At 36.1% G+C, this 26138-nt stretch overlaps 1 protein-coding gene across 12 annotated transcripts in view; it reads left to right on the top strand.

Moving 5' to 3' along the window:
* Nucleotides 1-26138, top strand: part of LOC102951328 (WD repeat containing planar cell polarity effector) — a 619322-nt gene that overhangs the window by 573394 nt on the left and 19790 nt on the right. For 10 of the 12 annotated variants that reach the window (XM_042981516.1, XM_042981515.1, XM_042981518.1 and 7 more), the window contains one exon: nt 15157-15236. In XM_042981516.1, the coding sequence (XP_042837450.1) occupies nt 15157-15236 (80 nt within the window). Of the gene's footprint in view, nt 1-6899; nt 7066-15156; nt 15238-26138 lie in introns of those variants that run through there. The other 2 variants (XR_006215760.1, XM_042981523.1) reach the window with 2 other exon arrangements.

Raw genomic sequence — 26138 nt, 5'->3', positions numbered from 1 at the left:
CAAAACAATAAAAATTTTAATTTCTGTGTAGGCTATGGCAAAATTAATAAATGGAATTCATTTGAACTAAATATAATACAGAAACCAACTGAAAACTGGTTTTGAATAGACTGTACTATGCTTGAGTTTATAAACAAACTTACTTGAATGTAAACTGTATGAGGGTAAAGATGTCTTTTTTTAATTCTTCATTGCTGGATCCTACAGGACTTAGAAAATTGTCTGTAATATAACGGATGCTTAATAAATATTTACTGAATAAATAAGATAATTATTTTTATAATACAAGAATATACAGGATATTGAGAATACATTACTAGTAATACATGTGTTAAGTAGACACTTTAGACACCCAAAAGAATCAGGCACTTCCATATTAATAGCAGTTACAACATCTAGGATATAAATGAGTGTTTTTAAAAATCACCATTATGTGAATTGACTGAGACTTTATAGGTCACTGACATTATTATTTAAATAGTTGGTTTCCATATTTTATGTGGTTAAAATAAACATTATTTAAATGGTTAGTTTTTCATATTTTTTGACCTGGCAATTAAAAAAAATGTTAAACAACTCAAAGAAAAAACAGTTTAGAATGAAAAAGGGTAATGAGAAGGACAATGGTAAATAATTGATCCTAGGACTAAATATTTTACTTTAGGTTTGGTACTGCCCTAAACTAGTTATTATATTTTAAATTATTCCATTTCTCTAATTGCTTCAATCTTTCCCTCTGTATTAGATTATCTCCTTCAAGGTCTAAAATTCTTTACTGTAAATAAACCTTGCGTTCGTAACAAATCTACTTTGATATTTACTATCATAAATGAATAGTAATATTGTTTAGTTTTCTATTTATTATATCTGAATTCATACCTAACAAACTCCAAATAAAATACAAATCTTGTTAAAAGTTTTAAATATTGGCTTGGTTTTGTTAGATTTGTTTCTAAGCAAATTTCCCTTAAGTTAGAACAAACAAACAAAAAAACCCATCTATCCATAATCCTTATGTGTGCCTATAAACAATATAACTGATGAAAATTTTCAGTGTTTACAAAACAAAGAAAATTGTCAACAGAATGCCTGGCGGTAGACTTACCAGCAAAAAAAAAAAAAAAAAAAAAAAAAAATTTACAGCCTATAATTCATGAAGATTGGCTCAAAACAAACTGTCCCTGCCAACAGAAAATCTGACAATTATTCTGTTGTCTAATTTGGCTCAGCTTAAGTTGACCTTGTTTATTCATCTCAGTCTTTTAATTCTTGTTAACTTGGCATAAGAAGAGAACATATGGCATATGTCTAGGAAGTCCATTTCTGCATCTTAAACCAAAATAAATGTAGAATATACTGAGCATTTCCAGTGTGTTCAGCTATTAAGGTAACTTAATGTATATTACACAGAACTGATTAAGTTCATATTATCCCCACTAGATGTTTTATGTTTGCTGCCTATAAAGCTGAAAACTAAGTACAGACATCTTTTTCTAAGCTTCAGTATATGACTAAACCTGGCCAATTTCAAACATATTTCCAAAGACGACCATCAATTATAAACTCTTCTAAAACATAAAAATTAAAGGATATCAGCAATTTGACAATGTAAAGATGTTTACAGGTTTTCACTTAATCTCTAGCTGTGTTTAAGAAAGCTGATCAAGAGAATGTGACAAAGATAGAATAAAAGCTGTAGAAGAAAAAGAACATTTCCATTTTCTCTCCAGTCTAATCTGGTCTCCAGTGAATTTTCTTATTTTCATTTTCTGACCCACTAAAGCTTATTGTTAAAGAGAAATTTCATTTTATTGTGGCTTTAATTTGTCTCAAAAAAAGCTATGACGAAATGAGGTGCTTTACAGACTCATGGCTCTATTACTGAATCGTAATTCTCCAGTACCGGAAAAAGAAAAGCAAACACCTTGAAAATCCAAAGTTCCAAAATTTACGTATTTTAAGGGGTATTATTTTGGTTTAGAATGTATTCTTTTTATTAACTAAGTGAAATGAAAAACATGAAAGTATAATTTCATGTACAAAACCATATTAGTATTAATATATTTTGAAGCTCTTAACCTTTGTTAGTGTACTTCACAGTACTTCTTGCATAGTACTTTTCTTCCACAAAGCTCACAACATTCAAACTTCATGACTTGCATTCAAAATACCATAAAATTTCAACTATAGGGGCATCCTTATTACCCAGATATTCATTACCTGAAATCCTATAGTTATGTGTTTACAAAGAGCAACAACAGTCTTCATAATGTGAAATATCTAAGAATGAACTAACTACTTATAAACTCAGTCCCCACTCAAATATTTATCCACAGTGAATACTAGCATTTATTTCTACATATTAAGTGCAAGGTCATCGGCAGTTTCACAGATTATCAGCTGTACCTACCACAGTAATACAAAGACATTTCAAAACAACCAAAAATTTTGCACAAAGGAGTATTTCATGAGTTCAATGAAAGACATTGGAGGAATGTTCAGATCCCATGCAAAAACCATTGATAAATGAGGAAATGGCACTTAGGCCAATTAAGTTAAAAAGAGAAATTCCATAAGGATAATGAAATTAAAAGAATTGCAAAAGAAAACTAGTTTATTATCAAAGTATTAATAGAAACCACAGGAAAATGAATGGCCTTCTTTATGAAGATGTGTACTGCGAAAGTCAAATGTGAAGTTAAAGATGCCATTTAATGCTTCTAGAGGATCTAGTCAAAAAAACTAGGACCACTCCCCACCTGCCCAGTCAAACTGACTTATTCTTTGTTCCTTCTAAGAATTTGTGCCTAGTTTGAAATTATAACCTACATGTTATATTTTTTTAATTTAATTTTTTTAAATTTACATCCAAATTAGTTAGCATAAAGTGCAACAATGATTTCAAGAGTAGATTCCTTAATGCCCTTACCCATTTAGCCCATGCCCCCTCCCACACCCTCTCCAGTAACCTTCTGTTTGTTCTCCCTATTTATGAGTCTCTTCTGTTTTGTCCCCTCCCTGTTTTTATATTATTTTTGTTTCCCTTCCCTTATGTTAATCTGTTTTGTCTCTTAAAGTCCTCAGTCATATATTTGTCTTTCTCTAATTTCACTTCACATAATGCCCTCCAGTTTATTCAATTAAACTTTTTTTATTATTTTTTTTTAATTTACATCCAAGTTAGTTAGCATATAGTGCAACAATAATTTCAGGGGTATATTCCTTAGTGCCCCTTACCCATTTAGCCCACCCCCCCTCCCACAACCCCTCCAGTAACCCTCAATTTGTTCTCCTTATTTATGAGTCTCTTCTGTTTTGTCCCCCCCTCCCTGTTTTTATATTATTTTTGTTTCCCTTCCCTTATGTTCATCTGTTTTATATCTTAAATTCCTCATATGAGTGAAGTCATATGATATTTGTCTTTCTCTGACTGCCTAATTTCACTTAGCATAATACTCTCCAGTTCCATCCACGTAGTTGCAGATGGCAAGATTTCATTCTTTTTGATTGCCGAGTAATACTCCATTGTGGATATATACCACATCTTCTTTATCTATTCATCCATCGATGGACATTTGGGCTCTTTCCATACTTTGGCTATCATTGATTGTGCTGCTATAAACATGGGGGCACATGTGTCCCTTCGAAACAGCACACCTGTATCCCTTGGATAAATGCCTAGTAGTGCAACTGCTGGGTCGTAGGGTAGTTCTATTTTTAGTTTTTTGAGAAACCTCCATACTGTTTTCCAGAGTGGCTGCACCAGCTTGCATTCCCAATAACATACATGTTATTAACATAAACTTATCTCTATGTTTTACCTTTATTTTTTAGTCATATTGTACTATCACTATTTACAGTGATTTTCAATCCCAGTTTAAAGGCTCCCTTTATTTATATATTTAGTTTTCCCTGGAAAGCTGTTATCCTCAGACACGGACCTCATGCAGCTTAAAATATTTAAATATATGGTTTCAAAATAATGCAATGTATGCCATTGAGGACAAAGGAGAAATATCTATGTGCCTTTAGTTGTTCTTCACTATTCTTTTGGGTTCCTTTTTTCTGCCATATTTGTTGAATCTAGGTTCACATACCTTACACTATCAACAAAGAGAAACGAAAAAACTTAGGAAACTGAAACTTTTAAGGAGAGAATTATGAAAGCATAAAATAACCTAAGGAAGATGATTCCATTTATATACACAGAAAAATAAATAAATAAATAAATAAATAAATAAATAAATAAAACAAAAGATGCTTTGGTTTTGCTATTTCATGTATAACTGAAAACAGGTGTCCTGAATTGCATTCTGAAGATATGGAAGATCCTAGGAAAATCCTCTAAATGGGGTCTGAAACACCCTGACACCACCATGTAATACCTTTTCTTTATAGGCCAAGCTACTGGTCTGTTACCTATTGTGAAGATATACCAAGTTTTGCATATCCCTTCACAGAGACAAACTACATATCTGGAATATGGAAGAACATCAGTCATCTATAAATCCCCTATATTTAGAAATTTTAATTATTTTACTCTTCTTATATATATTCCTATAAACAAATTTAGGGAAATTGTTGCTTTGTGTCCCAAATAACAAAAAATAACAGAGGATACTCTGTGCTATTACCATACAACAGGAAGTATATAATGTCTTTTAGTGATGTTAAGATTAATCAGTGGAATTCTCCATTACAGATGATCCCTGACTTAAGATGGTTCATCTTATGATTTTTTGACTTTATGATGGTGCAGAAGTGATACACATTCAATAGAAACCATACTTCAAATTTTGAATTTTTTTTTTTAACGTTTATTTATTTTTGAGACAGAGAGAGACAGAGCATGAACAGGGGAGGAGCAGAGAGAGAGGAAGACACAGAATCTGAAACAGGCTCCAGGCTCTGAGCTGTCAGCACAGAGCCCGACATGGGGCTTGAACTCACAGACCATGAGATCATGACCTGAGCCGAAGTCGGACGATCAACCGACCGAGCCACCCAGGCGCCCCTGAATTTTGATCTTTTCATGAGTTAGTGATACGTGGAACTATGTGTGATGCTGGGCAGTGGCAGCCAGCCACAGCTCCCAGTTAGCCATATGATTAAGAGGGTAATCAACTGACACATTTATCACCGTTTTGTACCCATACAACCATTATTCAGTAGTCAACAAATTACATGAGATATTCAACACTTTATTATAAAATAGGCTTTGTGTTCGATCATCTTGCCCAACTGTAGGCTAATATACGTATTCTGAACATGTTTAAGGTAGGCTAGGCTAAGCTATGATGTTTGGTAGGTTAGGTGTATTAAATCCAACATCCACTTAAGGTATTTTCAACTTACAATGGGTTTATCAGGATGTAACCCCATCAAAAGTTGAGGAAGATCTGTATAAAGTTCCCCATCAACCTTTCTCCTAATGTTTTGGAATTTACTCATGAAAGCTGCCCAGATGACTGTTTAATTAGGAGTAGTGAAATGGTGATTTTTTTAACACTGGCATTCCTTCTGCAGTTATAAGCTGGAATTCTTCTATACAGGGAAAAAAAAAAAAAAGATTCCTTACTAGTTATTTGATTACCCTGAAAGGCTAAGTAAATGCTTGATAGTTCCCTATATTTACCAGTTTCCAGAGCCATAGTAAATTAAGCCATCAGCCTGCAATGGGGACCACTATTTTGGCAGGGGTGGGAGGGGGGAAAGGTCAAGTGCATTTTTAAATGGTGTTTAATGTGTTAGAGTCCATTGTGGTTGTCAAAAGTTCAGAAATAACAGTAAAACCAATGAATCACCAAAGTAGTAAATAGTAAGTTTACTGTGCACACACCAGAAACAAAGTTTCAAACCAAAGGCAGTCAAACCAAAACATCAGGGGTATATTATTATAGAGCAGCTTATATAGTAAGAAAGCAGTGACACTTTATTCTTCACAGTGATTAGTTATAATATTAAAATTTTCTTAAATGCTAGGAAATTGGTGAGTGGTTACTTTACACCAACCCTGGGAAACAGTTCAAGTTTTAGGATCTCCACAGGCAAAAGCAAGAAATGACCCAGGTCAAGTTAGTCTTGCAAAATAAGCTAAGTTAAGCTTTGTTGATATGATGAGACTGATTTTGTCTGTTGAGGAAATTTTCTTTTTTTTTTTAATGTTTATTTATTTTTGAGAGAAAGAGAGAGAGGAAGAGGGAGAGAGAGAATGAGCAGGGGAGAGGCAGAGAGAGAGGAAGAAAGAATCCAAAGCAGGCTCCATGCACTGAGCTGTCAAGCCCAGAGCTCGACATAGGGCTTGAATTCACGAACCGTGAGATCATGACCTAAGCCAAAGTCAGACACTTAAACGACTGAGCCACCCAACGGCCCCTCTTTTTTTTTTTTTTTAATGTTTATTTATTTTTTGAGAGAGGGAAAGAGCATGAGCTGGGGATGGGCAGAGAGAGGTAGACACAGAACCTGAAGCAGGGTCCAAGATCTGAGCTATCAGCACAGAGCCCTACATGGGGCTCAGACTCACAAACCGTGAGATCATGACCTAAGCTGAAGTCAGATGCTCAATAGACTGAGCCACCCAGGCATCCCAGTTGAGAGAATTTTCAAGACTGGTCTCCATTTGTTTTGTATTTTAATATGGTAAATATTCTTTTTGATGGTCAGGTTTTATGCATCCAATTAAGTTTTTCAGAAAGTAATCTTGGCAACTGTATCAAAAGCTTTTAAATATCATGACTTAAAATTTCATTTTTGTTATATATATGTGTGTGTGTGTCCATCACACTGCTGGCATAAAATGAATAATCTTAAATGCCTATTTGGGAAATTGCTGAGTAAATTAAAGTATATCTGAATATTAGAATACTATGTAAGCCATTAAAAATCATAATTATCAGATTCTGGTCCCAGATGGAGTGAGCATACTATTCCTGGTCTCTCCCACTGAATGCAGCTAAAAATCCTAGAAAGAATGTACAGATTAGCTATTTGAAGACTCTGGAAAGTAAATAGTGGCAGACAGCTTGAGGAAGAAGACCAGAATCTGAACTACCTCAACCAATGGTAAGTTTACCAGTATTTTTTCCTTCATTTTGCCACCACTTGGGCCTGGAGGCAGTAATAGTCAAGGAAGTAGGTGGCAGCATGTAGTTACTGACACCACTGCTTCATAGAGGAGAAAAGTACCAACAGAGATTACAGATAGGAAGGACCTCAAGAAAGTGACCCAATTAAATTGTTTCTAAATTCCAGGTTTATACCCCAAGATGTGCATGTGTAGATCTGATCCTAACTAGCATATAATAGACTTTGAGATCTAAACTAACAGATAAAACATCACCCAAGTCACAGATTCATTACTGGGTGATACACACATGAACAGATCTAAATAGTATTGCAAAGACTCTGAAAATTGAACTGACATTGGAACCACAGCTCACAGAGGTACACTAGAACTTGATGCCTAAAGCTAACAAGATCAGTTGCCTGCTAGGACAGAAATATCAACATTTATCATGGGATTTCAAATAAGAACAAGTCTTGCCAGTATTCAAAATATCTAGGACCCAAAATTACTTGGCATAAAAAGAACCAGGAAAACCCCCACTCACATGAGAAAAAATAGTCAATAGACAGTAATATGGAGATGATACACTGGAATTATCTGATAAAACTTTAAGCAATTATTACAAAAATGCTCCAACAATCATAAAAGCTGTCGGAAATGAAAAATACAAAGTCTCAAAAAGAAATAGGAAACAGGAAAAACACATAACTCAACAATAAAGTAACCAATTTTTTTAAACCTCACTGATGGCTTCAATAATAGCAGAATTGAGATGAAAAAGGAGTGAATTGCAAGACAAATCAATAGAAAATATCCAATGAACAACAAAAAGAAAAAATACTGAAAAAATAATAATAAAGAGAGCCTAAGGGACCTCTGAGACAATGCCAAGTCTAACATTCATAACATCAGAGTCCTGGGGTGCCTGGGTGGCTCAGTCAGTTCAGCGTCTGACTCTTGATTTTGGCTCAGGTCATGATCCCAGGGTCATGGGATCAAGCACCAAGTCAAGCTCTGCTGAGCATGGAATCTGCTAGGGATTCATTCTCTCTCTCTCTCTCTCTCTCTCTCCCCCTCTCTCTCTCTCTGCCCCTCTCCCCTGCTTGCATTCTCTAAAATAATTTTTTTAAAAAGAGAAATAAAAAAAAAAAGTGCCATGCAGAAAAATAGTTTATAGCAGTGCTATCAACAATAGCCAAATTATGGAAAGAGCCTAAAATGTCCATCAACTGATGAATGGATAAAGAAGATGTGGTATATACATATAGAATATTACTCAGTGATCAAAAAGAATGAGATCTTGCCATTTGCAACAACGTAATGGAACTAGACTGTATTATGCTAAGTGAAGTCAGTCACAGAAAGATAAATATATGATTTCACTCATTATGGAATTTAAGAAACAAAACATATGAGTGGCAGGATGGGCTAAATAGGTGATAGGTAGGGGTTTCTGGGTAGCTCAGATGGCTAAGTGTCCAACTCTTGGTTTCAGCTCAGGTCATGATCTCATGGTTTTGTGAGTGCAATCCCCACATTGGGCTCTTGTGCTGGCAGCACAGAGCTTGCTTGGGATTCTCTCTCTCTCCCTCTCTCTCTGCCCCTCCCCAACTTGTGTTGTCTCTGTTTCTCTCAAAATAAATAAACTTAAAAAAGAAAGAGGGGTGCCTGGGTGGCTCAGTCAGTTGGGCATCCAACTTCAGCTCAGGTCATGATCTCATGGCTTGTGAGTTCGAGCCCTCCATCAGGCTCTGTGCTGACAGCTCAGAGCCTGGAGCCTGCTTCAGATTCTGTGTCCCTCTCTCGCTCTGCCCCTTCCCCACTTGTGCACTCTCTCTCTCTCTCAAGAATAAAACATTTTTAAAAACTTTTTTAAAGAGAGAGAAAAAAGAAATCTTCCAAAGATTCAATCAATCAATCAATCAATAGCTGATGGGCATTAAGGAGCACACTTTTTGAGATGAGCACTGGGTGTTATATATAAGTGATATATATATATATCACTTATAGATGAGCACTGGGTGTTATATATAAGTGATATATATATATCACTTATATATAAGCACTGGGTTTATATCACTGGGTTTTACTCCTGAAACCAATACTACACTGTATGTTAACTTGAATTTAAATAAATAAATTATGTACTCTAAAAAAAATAAACAAACTACCAAAACCAAAACAGGAAAAAAACAGAAAACCTGAACAGACCCATAACCAGCAAAGAAATTAAATCAGTAATCAAAAATCTCCCAATAAACAAAAGGCCAAGGCCAGATGGCTTCACAGGTAAATTCCACCAGACATTTAAAGAGGATGTGGAGAAAAGGGAATACTCTTGCACTGTTAGTGGGAATGCAAACTGGTGCAGCCGCTCTGGAAAACAGTGTGGAGGTTCCTCAAAAAATTAAAAATAGATCTACCCTATGACCCAGCAAAAACACTGCTAGGAATTTACCCAAGGGATACAGGAGTGCTGATGCATAGGGGCACTTGTACCCCAATGTTTATAGCAGTACTTTCAACAATAGCCAAATTATGGAAAGAGCCTCAAGGTCCATCACCTGATGAATGGATAAAGAAATTGTGGTTTATATATACAATGGAATACTACTTGGCAATGAGAAAGAATGAAACATGGCCTTTTGTAGCAATGTGGATGGAACTGGAGAGTGTTATGCTAAGTGAAATAAGTCATACAGAGAAAGACAGATACCATATGTTCTCACTCTTATGTGGATCCTGAGAAACTTAAGACCATGGGGGAGGGGAAGGGAAAGAAAAAAGTTAGAGAGGGAGGGAGCCAAACCATAAGAAACTCTTAAAAACTGAGAATAAACTGAGGGCTGATGGGGAATGGGAGGGAGGGGAAAGTGGGTGATGGGCACTGAGGAGGGCACCTTTTGGGATGAGCACTGGGTGTTGTATGGAAACCAATTTGACAATAAATTTCCTATTAAAAAAATAACGAGGAGGTTAATTCCTATTCTCAAACTATTCCAAAAAATACAAATAGAAGAAAAACTTGAAAATTCATTCTATGATGCCAGCATTACCCTGATACCAAAACCAGACAAGACTTCACTAAAAAAGAATACAGGCCAATATCCCTGATGAACATGGATGCAGAAATTCTCAATAAAATACTAGAATCAAATGAAAACAGTACATTAAAAAAATCATTCACCATAATCAAGTGGGATTTATTCCAGGGCTACAAGTGTAGTTCACTATTTGCAAATCAATCAATGTGATACACCACATTAATAAAAAGAAAGGATAAGAACCATACAGTCCTTTCAACAGATACAGAAAAGGCATTTGACAAAGTACAACATCTATACATGATAAGAAAAAAACAAAAACAATAAACAAAAAACCTCAGCAAAGTACGGTTAGAGGGAACTACCTCAACATCATAAAGGCCATATATGAAAAACTCACAGCTAATATCATCCTCAATGGGGAAAAAATTAGAGCTTTTCCCTTACACAGTCAGGAACAAGGCAAGGATGTCTATTCTCACTGTTACTTTTTAACATAGTACTGGAAGTCCTAGCCTCAGCAATCAGACAACAAAATAAATAAAAGGCATCCAAATTAGAAAGGAAGAAGTCAAACTTTAACTGTCTGCAGATGACATGATACTGTATATGGTAAACCCAAGAGACTCGACCAAAAAAATTGCTATAAGTGGTACATGAATTCTGTGAAGTCACAGGACACAGAATCAATGTACAGAAATCTGTTGCATTTCTAGATACTATAATGAAGCAGCAGAAAGAGAAAACAAAGAACCAATCCCACTTACACTTGTACCAAAACCTACAAGATACCTAGGAATAAACCTAACCAAAGAGGTAAAAGATCTGGACTCTGAAAACTGTAAAACACTAATGAAAGAAACTGAAGATGACATAGAAATGGGAAAACATTCCACACTCATGAATTGGAAGAACAAATATTGTTAAAATGTCTCTATTACCCAAAGCAATCTACAGTTTTAATGCCATTCCTGTCACAATACCAACAGCATTTTTCACAGAACTAGAACAAACAATCCTAAAATTTATATGGCACCACAAAAGAACCCAAATAGCCAAAGCACTCTTGAAAAAGAAAAGCCAAGATGGAGGCATCACAAATTTCAGATTTCACGTTATATTACAAAGCTGTAGTGATCAAGACAGTGTGGTATGGTACTGGCAACAAAAACAGACTGGCACAAAAGAGGACAGAATAGACACCCCAGAAATGAACTCACCACTATATGGTCAAGGTCAATTAATCTTCAACAAAGCAGGAAAGAATATCCAATGGAAAAAAGACAGTCTCTTCAACAAATGGTTTAGGGAAAACTGGACAAGAACATCCAGGAAAATGAAACTGGACTGCTTTCTTACACCATACAGAAAAATAAATTCAAAATGGATGGGAAACCTAAATGTCAGACAGGTAACCATTAAAATCCTACAGAAGAACACAGCCAATAACCTCTTGACACTGGCCATAGCAACTTCCTACTAGATAGGTCTTCTGAGGCAAAGAAGAAAAGCAAAAATAAACTACTGGGACTTCATGAAAATAAAATGTTATGCACAGCAAAGGAAACAATCAACAAAACTAAAAGGCAACCTATGGAATGGGAAAAGGTATTTGCAAATGACATATTTGATAAAAAGTTAATATCCAACATTTATAAAGAACTTACAAAACTCAACGCCCAAAGAACAATCCAGTTTAAGAAATGGGCAGAAGACATGAACAGGCATATTTCCAAAGAGGATATACAGATGGCTGACACACGAAAAGGTACTCAACATCACTCATCATCAGATAAATACAAATCAAAACCACACATACCTCGCACCTGTCCGAATGGCTAAAATGAACAACTCACTCATCAAACAACAGATGCTGGTGGGGATGTGGAGAAGGGGAACCTTCTGCACTGTTGGGAATGCAAACTGGTACATCCACTCTGGAAAACAGTATGGAGGTTCCCCAGAAAGTTAAAAATAGAACTGCCATATGATCCAGCAATTGTACTACTAGGTATTTACCCAAAGGATAAAAACATGCTAATTCAAAGGGATACATACACCCCGATGTTTCTGGCAGCATTATCAACAACAACCAAATTATGGAAAGAGCCCAAATGTCCTTCACCTGGTGAAGAAGTAGTGGCATATATATACAATAGAATATTACTCAGCTATAAGTGAGAATGAAATCTGGCCATTTGCAACCATGTGAATAAAGCTAGAGAGTACTATGCTAAGCAAAACAAATCAGAGAAAGACAGATACCATATAATTTTACTCTTATGTGGATTTAAGCAACAAAACAAATGAACACGGGGAAAAAAAGAGAGGCAAACCAAGAAACAGACTCTTAACTAGAGAGAACAAATTGATGGTTACTAGGTGGACAAAGGGATGGATTAAAGAGGTGATGTGTATTAAGGAGGGCACTTGTGATGAGCATGGGTGTCGTATATAAGTGATGAATCACTAAATTCTGTACCCGAAACAAATATTGCACTATATTTTTACTAGCTGGAATTTAAATAAAACTTGGGGAAAAAAGTAAAGTTTTGTAGAATTCAAATGTGAAGCCATCTGTTCCTGGACTTTGTTTTGAGAGAGTTTTAAAGTATGTTTCAAATACTGCTTACACTAATCAAAGAAGACCACAATAAATGGAGACACATACCATGTTTATGGACTGAAAAACTCAATATGGTACACATATCAGTTGTCTTCTGATTGATCTAAAGTTTTAAAACAATTCTAATCAAAATCCCAGAAAGATTCTGTGTAGATATGGACAAGCTGATTCTAAAACTTATATAAAAGGACAAAGAAATTAGAATACCGAAAACAATTTTGAAGAAGAGAAATAATGTTGGAAAAATCATGCATGATCTTAAGACTTTTTCTAAAGCAAGAACTAGCAAACACTTTCTATAAAGGGTCATTTAGTAAATGTTTTAGGTTTTGCAAATCATACAATCCCTGTCACAGCTACTTAAGTCTGCTGTTAAAATAAAACAGCAGCCATTGATATTATGGAAATAAATGGGTGTGGGTGTGTTCCAATAAAACTTTATCTACAAAAATGGGCATCACTTTAATTTCCCATGGACTGTGGTTTGCCATGCCATTCTCTAAATCTATACTAATCAAAAAATCGTGGTATTAGCAAAAGGACAGATTGACAGAATAAAACTGAACAGAGAATCCAGAAATAAACCTATGCAATATGCCCCATTGATTTCTGACAGACGTACAAATGCAATTCAGTGGAGTAAGAATACTCTTCAATAAATGGTATTAGAACAACTGGACATCTTATGTATAAAAGCAATGAGCCCCAAAGTAAACCTCATACCTTATTAAAAAATTAACCCTAAATGTATCATACATCGAAATATAAAATGTAAAACTATAAAACATTTAAAAGAAAACATTTAAGTAAATCTTCATGATCTGGTATTAGTCTAAGAATTCTCAGAACTGACACTAAAAGTACAATCCATAAAAAAACAAATTTGACAAGCTAGACTTCATCAACTTTTGCTCTTCAAAGGATACTGTTAAGAACATGAAATGACAAGCTAGCAAAATTAGTGGTTCCTAGGCTTACTAATAGAGGTGAAAGTGTGACTGTTAGGTATGAGGGAGTTTTTTTTTTCACATGCTGAAACTATTTTTATTCTGATTGTGATAGCAGTAACACAAATCTATACATCTGTTAAATTCATAGAATCTACATCTTTCTTTTAAAGATTTTTAAGTCATCTCTACATCCAATGTGAGGCTCAAACTCATGACCCTAAGACCAAGAGTCCCATGCTCTGGGGTGCCTGGGTGGCTTAATCAGTTAAGCTCTGACTCTTGATCTTCACTCAGGTCATGATCTCATGGTCTGTGAGTTCCGGCCCTTCATTGGGCTCTGTGCTGACTGTGCAGAGCCTGATTGGGATTCTTCTCTCCCTCTGTCTGCCACTCCCCCTTTCAAATAAATAAACTTTAAAAAGAAAAAACAAAAAGAGTCACATGCTCTTCTGACTGAGCCAGCCAGGTGCCCCTAAAATCTACATCTTTTTTTTTTTTTTTAATGTTTATTTTATTTTTTTGAGAGAGAGAGAGAGACAGAGCTCAAGCAGGGGAGGAGCAGGGAGAGAGGGAGACACAGAATCTGAAGCAGGCTCCAGGCTCTGAGCTGTCAGCACAGAGCCCCAGGCGGGGCTTGAACTCACAAACCATGAGATTATGACCTGAGCTAAAGTCAGATGCTCAACCGACTGAGCCACCCAGCACCCCTAAAACCTACATCTTTAAAAGTCCATTTTCAAAAAAAATAGTCCATTTTAATGTGTAATAATTTACATACAAAATGTAACAAAAACTGTATGAGAGCTATATAAAATTTTATAAGATAGTGTTATCTCAGCTTTGTTTAAAAAGATGCTTGGGGCACCTGGGTGGCTCAGTTGGTTGGGCGTCCGACTTCGACTCAGGTCATGATCTCATGGCTTGTGAGTTTGAGCCCTGCATCGGGCTCTGTGCCGGCAGCTCAGAGCCTGCAGCCTGTTTTGGATTCTGTGTCTCCCTCTCTCTGCCTCTTCCCCAGCTTGCACGCTCTTTCTCTCTCAAAAATGAATAAACATTAAAAAAAAATTTTTTTTAAAGATGCTTACATATAGAAGCTAATTATCCAGATGAGAACTCTGGAAATCTGAATTATATTATTGTTTTTTTCCTTTGTGTTTTTTTTTTTTTTAATTTTTCTGTAGTAATAAATTACTTTTAAAATCAGGAAAATAAAATGTATTTAATAGGAAATTTTTACCATCCATTCTAATCCTGTAATACCCCAGTAGAATGTCACATTTTGTTTCCACTACTTCTTTTGAAAATTGTGTATGTAAAATATTTTATTTGTATCTTAAATTTGAATTTAATTGCTCTTCAAAAATGTCCTGTAAATTATTTAATGATGGGAAAATTGAAAAAATTCTATGACATATTAACCCTATAATTTTCTTTTTAATCCTTTTTCCAATTAAAAAAAAACAACAGACAAGTACTTGACAGAAGAAATGAACTTGAAAAAGACACCTGTGCTGAATCTTTGATGACTAAGACCTGTAATGAAGAAGGTAATGGTATCCAAGTTACTCAAAGTATTTAAAGCATAACAGAATAACAATATTATGGCTGGCAAGAAACTAAGAAATCCCTGAGCATTTCTAGTTGGTGTGTTATAAGACAGTTCTTGGTAAATATAGTGTAAAATACTAAGTCAGCTTGTTTTAACAAAAGCTTAATTATAATGATTATACAAATAAATTTGGGGATCTTCTTAAAATGTTGGTTCTCACTGAATAGGTCTTGAGTAGAGCCCATGATTCTGACCTTCCAACAAGCTGCCAGTGATGTGTATACTTCTGGCTTAGAGATTACAATTTGATAAGACAGGTTCTGAAGGTCACTGAGAAAAATGGCTTCATCCTTACCTAATTTAGTAAGAAAGAAATGTACACAGTAAGTTAGACTACAAGTGCTACCCCAAATAAGCATGAGGAGGTAATAGAGCAATCACTTCTAGCCAAGATATTCAGCTGAGCAGATGGCCTTCAAAGAATTTCAACATGTAGAAGAAACTGTGTGAGCATTTATAGAAAAAGAAAGTACAAATAACACATAGTTGACTGTGTGTGAAGAGACAAAAGTAGTTAATATTTGAATGTTCACACTATGTTCCCTTTTCACTATCCCCTAAAGATGAATCTTAGTTTGGCCTATTTATTTTCTTACCTTTCTCCCTGAAAAGGGGTCATTTCCGCTTAACTAAAGTCTTTGAAACTTTGAAATGCCGAAGTTGGAACAAAAAAAGGATATGGAGAAGGACAAGAGAGGCATGTGGAGTTAAGAGACTTTTTATGACGTTTTTGGGTTTTTTTTTCCTACATAGCCCAGAGAAAGAAGTGCATAAGAGCAACTTCTGAGGCAAGTGGACAGGAAGGAAAAAGAACTTTTAAGAAGTATTGTATAGTGCCAGGCATATAGCACTTACTTTACTGCTGTTGTTTTACAAACTGAGGTCTACCAAGGATATGCCACAAGGCCTATGTATGGTCCCAACTCCAACCCAAAATACTATTACTTCAATTCTTTTGTTGTCCTCATCTATAAAATAAAAAAATGGAATGGTTCTCATGAAGGATGAACAGTTGAATAAACAATTTAGAGCTATGTTTTTGGCATTAGTAGTTTAAAGATACATGATTCTATGTAGGAAAGAAATGGCATTTTCCAATTTTGTTTCTTTTGAATTTGAAGAAAAATGTGGAGTTTATAGTATTCAACAAGGCCAGCAGCTAGTTGATGGTTACTAGCAAGATGGCAGAATAGGTCTCCAGCCCTCATTCCCCCCTCCCCATAAACACCAATTTGGCAACTATCTACAAACATAAGTACCATTGTGGGGGCTTCAAAATCCAGGAAGAAAGTTGCAAGAGCACAATGGAGCCCAAGACAGAGGATTCTTTGAGAAAGCATACCCCTGCCCCAGGACCTGACCACAGACCTAGGAGCAGCTCTATCACCCCATATACATGGATCTACACTAGCGGGCCTGGCAGGAATGTCATGTGCCTGTAACCCCACTAATAGGCCCACTGACTACAGACCCAACTGCAAACCTAGAAGCAACCCCATATTCAGTTCCAGCTGCTCAACTGTGATCCCACAGCCAGTCTGGTCCACCTAGGGACCTGTGAAGAGACATGCCAATCCATGTCCCAAGTAATAGGCGGGCTAACTGTGGACTCAGAAGTAGCCTTTCCACCTGGACAAGCAGCACAAGCTATGCCTGATGATGCCCCCAATGATAAATCAGCCAACTAGTAACCTAACTGTAGACCAGGAAGTAGCCCCATGACCTGGCCCTGGTTCTGCTCCACTGCAACCCTGGAGGCAGGCTTGTCTATCTGGGGACCTGCAGGAGTAGGTCTTTACCTGCCAAAAACACTCTGTAAAGAATGGAAGAGGTCCCTGCTCCTTTAGTTGCACAGACACCAGTGCAAGGCTATAAAGTCACAAAGAAGTGGGCACAGTACCACCAAAGGAAACAAAAAGTTCTAGTAACCAGTGCCAAAGAAATGGAAATCCACAAACTGCTTGACAAAGAATTCCAAATAAAATCATCTTTACAAAGCTCAATGTAGATAGATAGATAGATAGATAGGTAGGTAGGTAGGTAGGTAGGTAGGTAGATAGATAGATAGATAGATAGATAGATAGATAGATAGATAGATAGATAGGGGGCCCAGTGAGGGCACCTGGGTGGCTCTGTCAGTTAAGCCTCTGACTCTTGATTTCAGCTCAGGTCATGATCTCACAGTTCATGAGATTGAGGCCTGCATCGGGCTCTGCGCTGACAGTGTGGAGCCTGCTTGGATTCTCTCTCTCCCTCTCTCTCTGCCCCAACCCCACTCGCTTGCTCTCTCAAAATAAATAAAAATTTAAAAGGAAAAAAGTTCAGTGAGCTAAAAGAGAACACAGATAACTAAAGAAAATTAGGAAAACAATACATGAACAAAATGATGAAGCTCAAAAACAAACAAACAAAAACCAACCTATTAAAAAAAAACAAAACAAATCTGGAGCTGAAGAATATAATGATAAAACTAAAAATTCCATTAACTTCAACAGCAGAATCAATTAAGCAGAAAAAACCCCAACAAACTCAAAGACAAGTCATTTGAAATTCCAAATTTAAAAGAACAAAAAAGAAAAGAATGAGGGGTGCCTGGGTGACTCATTTAAGTTAAGCGTCTAACTTCAGCTCAGGTCATGATCTCATGGTTCATGAGTTCGATCCCCACATCAGGCTCTCTGTTGTTGGTATGCAGCCCACTTCAGAACCTCTGTGCCCCCCCCACCCCTCTCCCACTCCCACTCTCTCTCAAAAATAAACATTAAAAAACAAGTGAAAAAGTGAAGAAACCCTATGGGACTTAATATGATACCCCAAAAGAACAAATACTCACACTATAGGTGTCCCAGAAGGAGAGAGAGAGACCAAAAAGTTAAAGAAACAGTGGTTGAAACATCTCAAATATAAGCAGGAAAATGAACATCCAAATTTGTGAAGCCTAAAAGTTCCCAAAGAGGTTCAAGTAAATTGTCTAAAGTAAAAAGAAAACATTTTCACAGCAGCAAAAGAAAATGACTTGTCACACCAAGGGACTATAACAAGGAATAGCACCTAAGACTATCAGTGGATTTCTCCACAGAAACTGTGTAAGTCAAAAGAGAGAGGGATGAAGGGTGCCTGGGTGGCTCAGTCGGTTAAGTGTACAACTTCAGCTCAGGTGATGATCTCACGGTGAGTTCAGCCATGTCAGGCTCTGTGCTGACAGCTTGGAGCCTGGATCCTGCTTCAGATTCTGTGTTTCCCTCTCTCTCTGCCCCTCTCCTACTCACACTCTCTCTCTGTCTCAAAAATAAATATACATTAAAACTTTTTCTAAAAAAAAGGGGGGGGGGCGGGATGATATATTCAAAGCACTGAAACAAAAAAAAGTACAAACCAAGAATACTTTACCTGACAAAACTGTATTTTAAGAATAAAGGAGAGAGTCTCCCATACAAACAAAACCTGAGGGAGTATATTATGCTAGATGTGCCTTACAATAAAAACTAAAGGGAGTTTAGTTTGAAACAAACAAAAAAAAGTATAAACAATAACATAAAAGCATATGAACTGTCACTGTTAAAGGATATACTTTAATAGTGGCATGTATATCACTTTTAACACTAGTATACAAAAATTAAGACCAATGTACTAAGAATAACTATCACCACTAAAATGGAACACAACATAGAAAGAAGTAAAATCTAGAATCAACAAAGTTTATGTGAGAGAAGTATACACATTCTGCACATAAGTAAAATTAAGTTGTTATTAGCTTAAAACAGACTGCCTTAACTAGAAAATGTTTGATGTGAGCCCAGTAGTAACTACAAAAACAAAAGGCACAATAGATACACCAAAGATAAAGAGAAAAGAATCAAAGCATACTGCTGCTGCTGCTGCAATCATCAAATAAAGACAAGTTGAAGAAGAAACAAAATCACTACAAAACAGAAAACAGTTAATGAAATAGTTATATTAAGTCTTTTCCTATCACAGTAATTACTTTAAATGTAAATGGATTAAATTCCTCAATCAAAAGATAGTATGGCTGAATGGATTAAAAAATTTAAAAAGACTCAACTACATGCTATCTACAAGAGACTCACTTTAGATTTAAAAATACACATAGCCTGAAAGTACAAGGGTGGCTACAGGTAACCAAAAGAGAGGAGTCATTACAGTAGACAAAAGAGACTTTAACTGATAAACTATCATGAGACAAAGGACATTACATAACAATAAAAAGGTCAATTTACCAGGAAGATTTAACAATTATAAATAAACATGCGCGCAACATCAACTATATACCTGTCAATACATATTAACATATAAAGCAAACATTTACAGATATGAAAAGAGAGGTAGACAGTAATAAAATAGTAGTATAGTTCAATACCCACCTCTTTATAATGGATAGATCATCTACACACACAAAAATTCAGTAACACAGCAGAACTGAATGACACTATAGACAAAATGGAAACTGAACATATATAGAACATTCCACCCCAAAACAAAATACTCATTCTTCTCAAGTGCACATGAAACATTCTCCATGATAGATCACATACTAGTTCACAAAACAGGTCTTAACAAATTTAAAAAGACCGGAATCATTTTAAATATCTTTTCTGATCACAATGGAATGAAATTAGAAAGTAATTCTTCTCCATGTCACCATCCAGTTTTCCCAACACCATTTGAAGAGACAGTCTTTTTTTCCATTGAATACTCTTTCCTGCTTTGTCGAAGATGAGTTGACTGTATAGCTGTGGGTCCATTTCTGGGTTTTCTATTTTGTTCCATTGTTTCCATCTGTTCTGTTCTCTTGTTTCCATCTGTTTTTGTGCCAGTACCATACTGTCTTAATCACTACTGCTTTGTAATATAGCTTGAAATCCAGAATCACAATGCCTCCGGTTTTTTCTTTTTCAAGACTGCTTTGGCTATTCTGGGTCTTTGTGGTTCCATACAAATTTCAGGATTGTTTTTTCTAACTCTGTGAAGAATGTTGGTGGTATTTTGATAGGGATTGCATTTAATGTGTAGATTGCACTGAGTAGTGTAGACATTTTAACAAAGTTTGTTCTTCCAATCCATGATCATGGATTGCTTTTCCATTTCTTTTTGTCCTCTTTAATTTCTTTCATAAATCTGTATTTTCAGAGTACAGACCTTTTATCTCTTTAGTAAGGTTTATTCCAAGGTATCTTACTGGTTTTGGTGCATTGTTAATGGGAATGATTCCTTGATTTCTCTTTCCACTGCTTCATTATTGGTGATAGAAATGCAACAGATTTCTGCACGTTGACTTTATATCCTGTGACTTTGCTGAATTTATGTATTAGCAATTTTTTGGTGGAGTCTTTGGTTTTCTACATAGAGTATCATGTCACCTGCAAATAGTGGATGTATGACTTCTTTTTTGCCAATTTGTATGCCCTTTATTTCTTTTTGTTGCCTGATTGCTGAAGCTAAGACTTCCTGTACTATGTTAAATAGTAATGGTGAGGGTGGACATCCTTGTCTTGTTCCTGACTATAGGGGAAAGGCTTGAGCTTAGCTTAATACATTCTAGGTCCATTCTTTAGGTTTTCCCCATTGAGGATGATATGAGTTGTGGGTCTTTCATATATGGCCTTTATGATGTTGAGGTGTGTTCCAGTGATCCCCACTTTGTTGACAGTTTTTATTAAGAATGGATGCTGGGGGCACCTGGGTGGCTCACTCAGTTAAGCATCTGACTTCAGCTAAGGTCATGATTTCACCATTCGTGGGTTCAAGCCCCATATCGAGCTCTATGCTGAGAGCTCAGAGCCTGGAGCCTACTTCAGACTCTGTGTCTCCTTCTCCCTCTGCCCATCCCCCACTCATGCTCTGTCTCTCTCTCTCTCTCTCAAAAATAAACATTTTTAAAACTTTTTAAAAAAAGAATAGATGCTGTATTTTTGTCAAATGCTTTTTCTGCATCTATTGACAGGATCATATGGTTCTTATCCTTTCTTTTATTAATGTGGTGTATCACATTAATTGATTTGTGAATACCAAACCAGCCCTGCAGCCCAGAAATAAATCCCATTTGATCATGGTAATTCTTTTAATGTACTCTTGAATTTGATTTGCTAGTATCTTGTTGAGAATTTTTGCCATCCAGGTTCATCAAGGATATTATATTGGCCTATAATTCTCATTTTTAGTGGAGTCTTAGTCTGGTTTTGGAAAAAAGGTAATGCTGGCTTCATAGAATGAGTTTGGAAGATTTCTATTTCTGTTTTTTGGTACAGTTTGAGAAGAATAGGTATTAACTCTTCTTTAAATATATGGTAGAAATCCCCCTGGTAAGCTATCTGGCCCAGGACTCTTGTTTGTTGGAAGATTTTTGATTACTGATTCTTACACCATACAAAAAAATAAATTCAAAATAGATGAAAGACCTAAATGTGAGACAGGAAATTACAAAAATCCTAGAGGAGAAAAGCAGCAGCAACCTCTTTCACCTCAGCCATAGCAACTTCTTACTAGACATATCTCCAGAGGCAAGGGAAACAAAAGCAAACATGAACTACTGGGACCTCACCAAGATAAAAAGCTTCTGGATAGTGAAGGAAACAATCAACAAAACTTAAAGGCAACCAGTGAGATTGGGGGAAGATATTTGCAAATGACACATCACATAAAGGGTTCATATCTAAAAATCTATAAAGACTTTATCAAACTCAATACCCCAAAACCAAATAATCCAGTGAAGAAATGGGCAAAAGACATGAACAGACACTCTTCCAAAGAAGACATCCAGATGGCTAACAGACATATGAAAAGATGCTTAACATCTCATCATTAGGGAAATCCAAATCAAAACCACAATGAGATATCACCTCACACCTGTCAGAATGGCTAAAATTAACAACACAAGAAACAACAGGTGTTAGCAAGGATGTGGAGAATGGGGAATCCTCTTGCACCACTAGTGGAAAGGCAAATTGGTGCAGCCACTCTGGAGAACAGTATAGTTTCCTCAAAAACCTAAACATAGAACTAACCTGCAATCCAGTAGTGACACTATTGTGTATTTACCCAAAGGATACAAAAATACAGATTTGAAGGGGTATATGCACCCCAGTGTTTATAACAGCATTAGCAACAATAGCCAAACAATAGAAAGAGTCCAAATGTCCACTGACTGGTGATTGGAAAAAGAAAATATTATGTATACATATGTATGTGTAGTGGAATATCACTCAGCCATGAAAAAGAACAAAATCTTGCCATTTTCAGTGACATGGACAGAGCTAGAATGTAGTATGCTAAATGAAATAAGTCAATCAGAGAAAGACACATACCATATGATTTCACTCATATGTGGAATTTAATAAACAAAACAGATGAACATATAGGAAGGGAGAGAAGAAGAAAGGGAAGCAAACCACACAAGACTCTTAATGATATAGAACAAACTAAGGGTGATGGAGGGAGGTGGATGAGGGTTGAGCTAGATGGGTGATGGATATGAAGGAAAGTTCTTGTTGTGGTGAACACTGGGTGTTTTAAGTAAGTGATGAATCACTGAATTCTACTCCTGAAGCCAATATTGTACTATATGTTAAAAACTAAAATTTAAATTAAAAAAAAAGAAAATCCAATAATCAAAAAGAAAAATAAAAAGAAATGAATAATAAAAAGAAAATGAGAAAATTCACAAATACTCACAACTTTAAAAGCATACTCAAACATTTATTGGGTCACATATGAAATCAAAAGGGAAATAAGAAAATATCTCTAAAGAAACAAAAATGGACACACAATATATCCAAACATATTGGAGGCAGCAAAAACAGTATTAACAAGCAAGGCTATAGCAGTAAGCTTTTTTTTTTTAAATGTAGAATAAACAACATAACTTTATACCTCAAGGAACTAGACAACAACAAGCTATTCATGAAGTTGGCAGAAGGAAGAAGTAATAGAGATTAGAACTGAAATAGAGAATAGAAATACATTTTTAAAAAATCAATGAAATTAAGAATTCTTTTGGGAAAATATAAAGTCAACACACCTTTAGGTAGACTAAGAAATAAAGAGAGAAGAATCAAATAATAACAGAAACAAAAGAGGAGACATTACAACTGATCCCCCAGATATAAAAAGGATTGTAAGGGACTATTACCAAAATTATATACCAGTAACTTGAAAAACCTACATGAAATAGCAAAATTCCTACAAACATACTACCTACCAAGACTGAATCAAGAAGAAACAGAAAGCCTGAAAGACCAATAGCAAATGAGAAAAGTAAAGGAGTAATTAAAAACCTTCCAACAAAGAAAAGTCCAGGACCAGATGGATTCACAGGTGAATCCTACCAATCATCAAAAAAATTAATACCAGTCCTCTCCAAACACTTCCAAAAAGTCAAAGAAGAGGGAACACTTCCACCTATTCTATGAGACCAACACCACCGTGATACCAAAGACTGACAAAGACACCAGAAGAGAAGAAAACTACAAGTCAAACATCTCTGACAAACATAGTTGCAAGAATCCCCAACAAAATACTAGCAAACTTAGTTCAAGAGCACATTAAAAGAATCATATCCTTGGAATGCAAGGATCGTTCAACATAGAAAAATCAGTAAATGTGACATGCCACATTTAACAGAACAAAGGATAAAATTAACATAATCATCTCAATACATGCAGGAAAAGCATTTGACAAAATTCATCTCCTTCTCATGGTAAGAAAGAAAAAACTCTCAACAAAGCAAGTGCTAAAACAAATGCACCTCAACACAATAAAGGCCATTTGTGAAAAGGCCACAGGTAACATCGTACTCAACAGTGAAAAGCTGAAAGCATCACATTTAACTTCTAAAACAAGGATGTCCACTTCCCCCCTCTCCAATTCAACATGGTACTTAAAGTATAAGGCAGAACAATTAAAAACAAAAAGTAAACAAAGGCACCCAAATTGCAAAGGAAGAAGTGAAACTACCTGTTTGCAAATGACATAATCTTAAATGTAGAAAACCTTAAAGACTCCACAAAAAACAGAGTACATGGATTCAGTAACAACACAGGATACAAAACCAACATACAAAAATCAACTACATTTCTATATATTAACCACCTACCAAAAAGGAAATTTAAAAAACAGTTCCATTTACAATAATATTTTTTAAAAAAGAAATACTTAAGTATAAATTTAACCAAGGAGTAAAACCCTTATACACGTAAAACTACAAAACACTGACTTAAGAAATTTAAAAAGGGGGCACCTGGGTGGCTCAGTCAGTTAAGCATCCAACTTTAGCTCAGGTCATGATCTTGCAGTTCGTAAGTTCGAGCCCCATGTAGGGCCCTGTGCTGACAGCTCAAAGCCTGGAGCTTCCTTCAGATTCTGTGTCTCCCTCTCTCTCTGCCCCTCCCCCACCAACACTCTATCTCCTTCTCTCAAAAATAAACATTTTTTAAAGAAATAAATTTAAAAAGAAATAAATGGGGTGCCTGGGTGGCTCAGTCAGTTAAGCATCTGATTCTTGATTTCTGCTCAGGTCATGATTTCACAGTCCTGGGATGGAGCATCACGTCAGGCTCCATGCTGGGCGTGGAGCTTGCTTGAGATTCTTTTCCCCTCTCCCTCTGCCCCTCTCCTGCTCACACAATCTCTCTATCTCTCTCTCTCTCTCTCTCAAAACAAAAACAAAACAAATACATAGAAGGACATCTCATGTTTATGTACTAGAAGACTCAGTATTGTTAAAAAGCTCGTATTTCCTGGGGCACCTGAGTGGCTCCATCAGTTAAGCATCCTACTTTGGTTCAGGTCATTATCTCACATTTCATGGGTTCAAGCACCCATTAAGCACCCATCAGGCTCTGTGCTGACATCTTGGAGCCTGGAACCTGTCTCAGATTCTGTGTCTCACTCTCTCTCCTTCCCTCCCCTGCTTGTGCTCTGTGTCTCTGTCTCTCTCTCCCCCACCTCTCTCAAAAATAAACATTTAAAAAATTTGTTTAAAAAAAGCTCATCCTGGGGTGCCTGGGTGGCTCAGTCAGTTGAGCATCTGACTTCGGCTCGGGTCATGATCTCACAATTCGTGAGTTTGAGCTCCGTGTCGGGTTCTGTGCTGACAGCTCAGAGCCTGGGGCCTGCTTCAGATTCTGTGCCTCCCTCTCTCTCCACCCCTCCTCCTGTGTCTCTCTCTCTCTCTCTCTCTCTCTGTCTCTCTCTCTCCCCCCCTCAAAATAAACATTAAAAAAAAAAAAAAAAAAAGCTCATACTTCCCAAAGCAGTTTGTACATTCAATGCAATCTTTATCAAAACCCCAATGGCATTTGTTACAAAAACAGAAGACAATACTAAAATTTTTTTGGAACTACAGAAAACCCCAAATAGCTCAAAAAATTTTGATCAAGAATAAAGCTGGAGGTATCATACTGCCCAATTCAAACATATTACAAATTTATAATAATCTAAACAGTATGGTATGGGCAGAAAAACAGAAATATAAATTAATGAAACAGAATAGAGCACCAGAACTAAGTCCATGCATATAAGAATCAACTGATCTTCAGTAAGGGTGCCACGAATACACACGTGGAAAAGACCATTTCTTCCATAAATGCTGGGAGAAAAATTAGAAATTTACATGTAAATAAATGAAACTGGACCCTTATCTCACTCCATTTTGAATAATCAACTCAAAATGGATTAAAGACCTAAACTCAAAACCTGAAACAATAAAGTCTTAGAAGAAAATCTAGGGTAAAAGCTACCAGACATTGGACTAGCCAATGATTTCTTGGATAGGACACCAAAAGCACAGGCAACAAAAGCAAAAATAGACAAATGAGATTAAATC

This window comes from Panthera tigris, chromosome A3 (assembly GCF_018350195.1).
Source record: "Panthera tigris isolate Pti1 chromosome A3, P.tigris_Pti1_mat1.1, whole genome shotgun sequence".
In the NCBI taxonomy this organism is placed as follows: Eukaryota; Metazoa; Chordata; class Mammalia; order Carnivora; family Felidae; genus Panthera; species Panthera tigris.
Note: the sequence above shows the minus strand (reverse complement) of the source record. Positions and strands in the feature narration are given on the sequence as shown.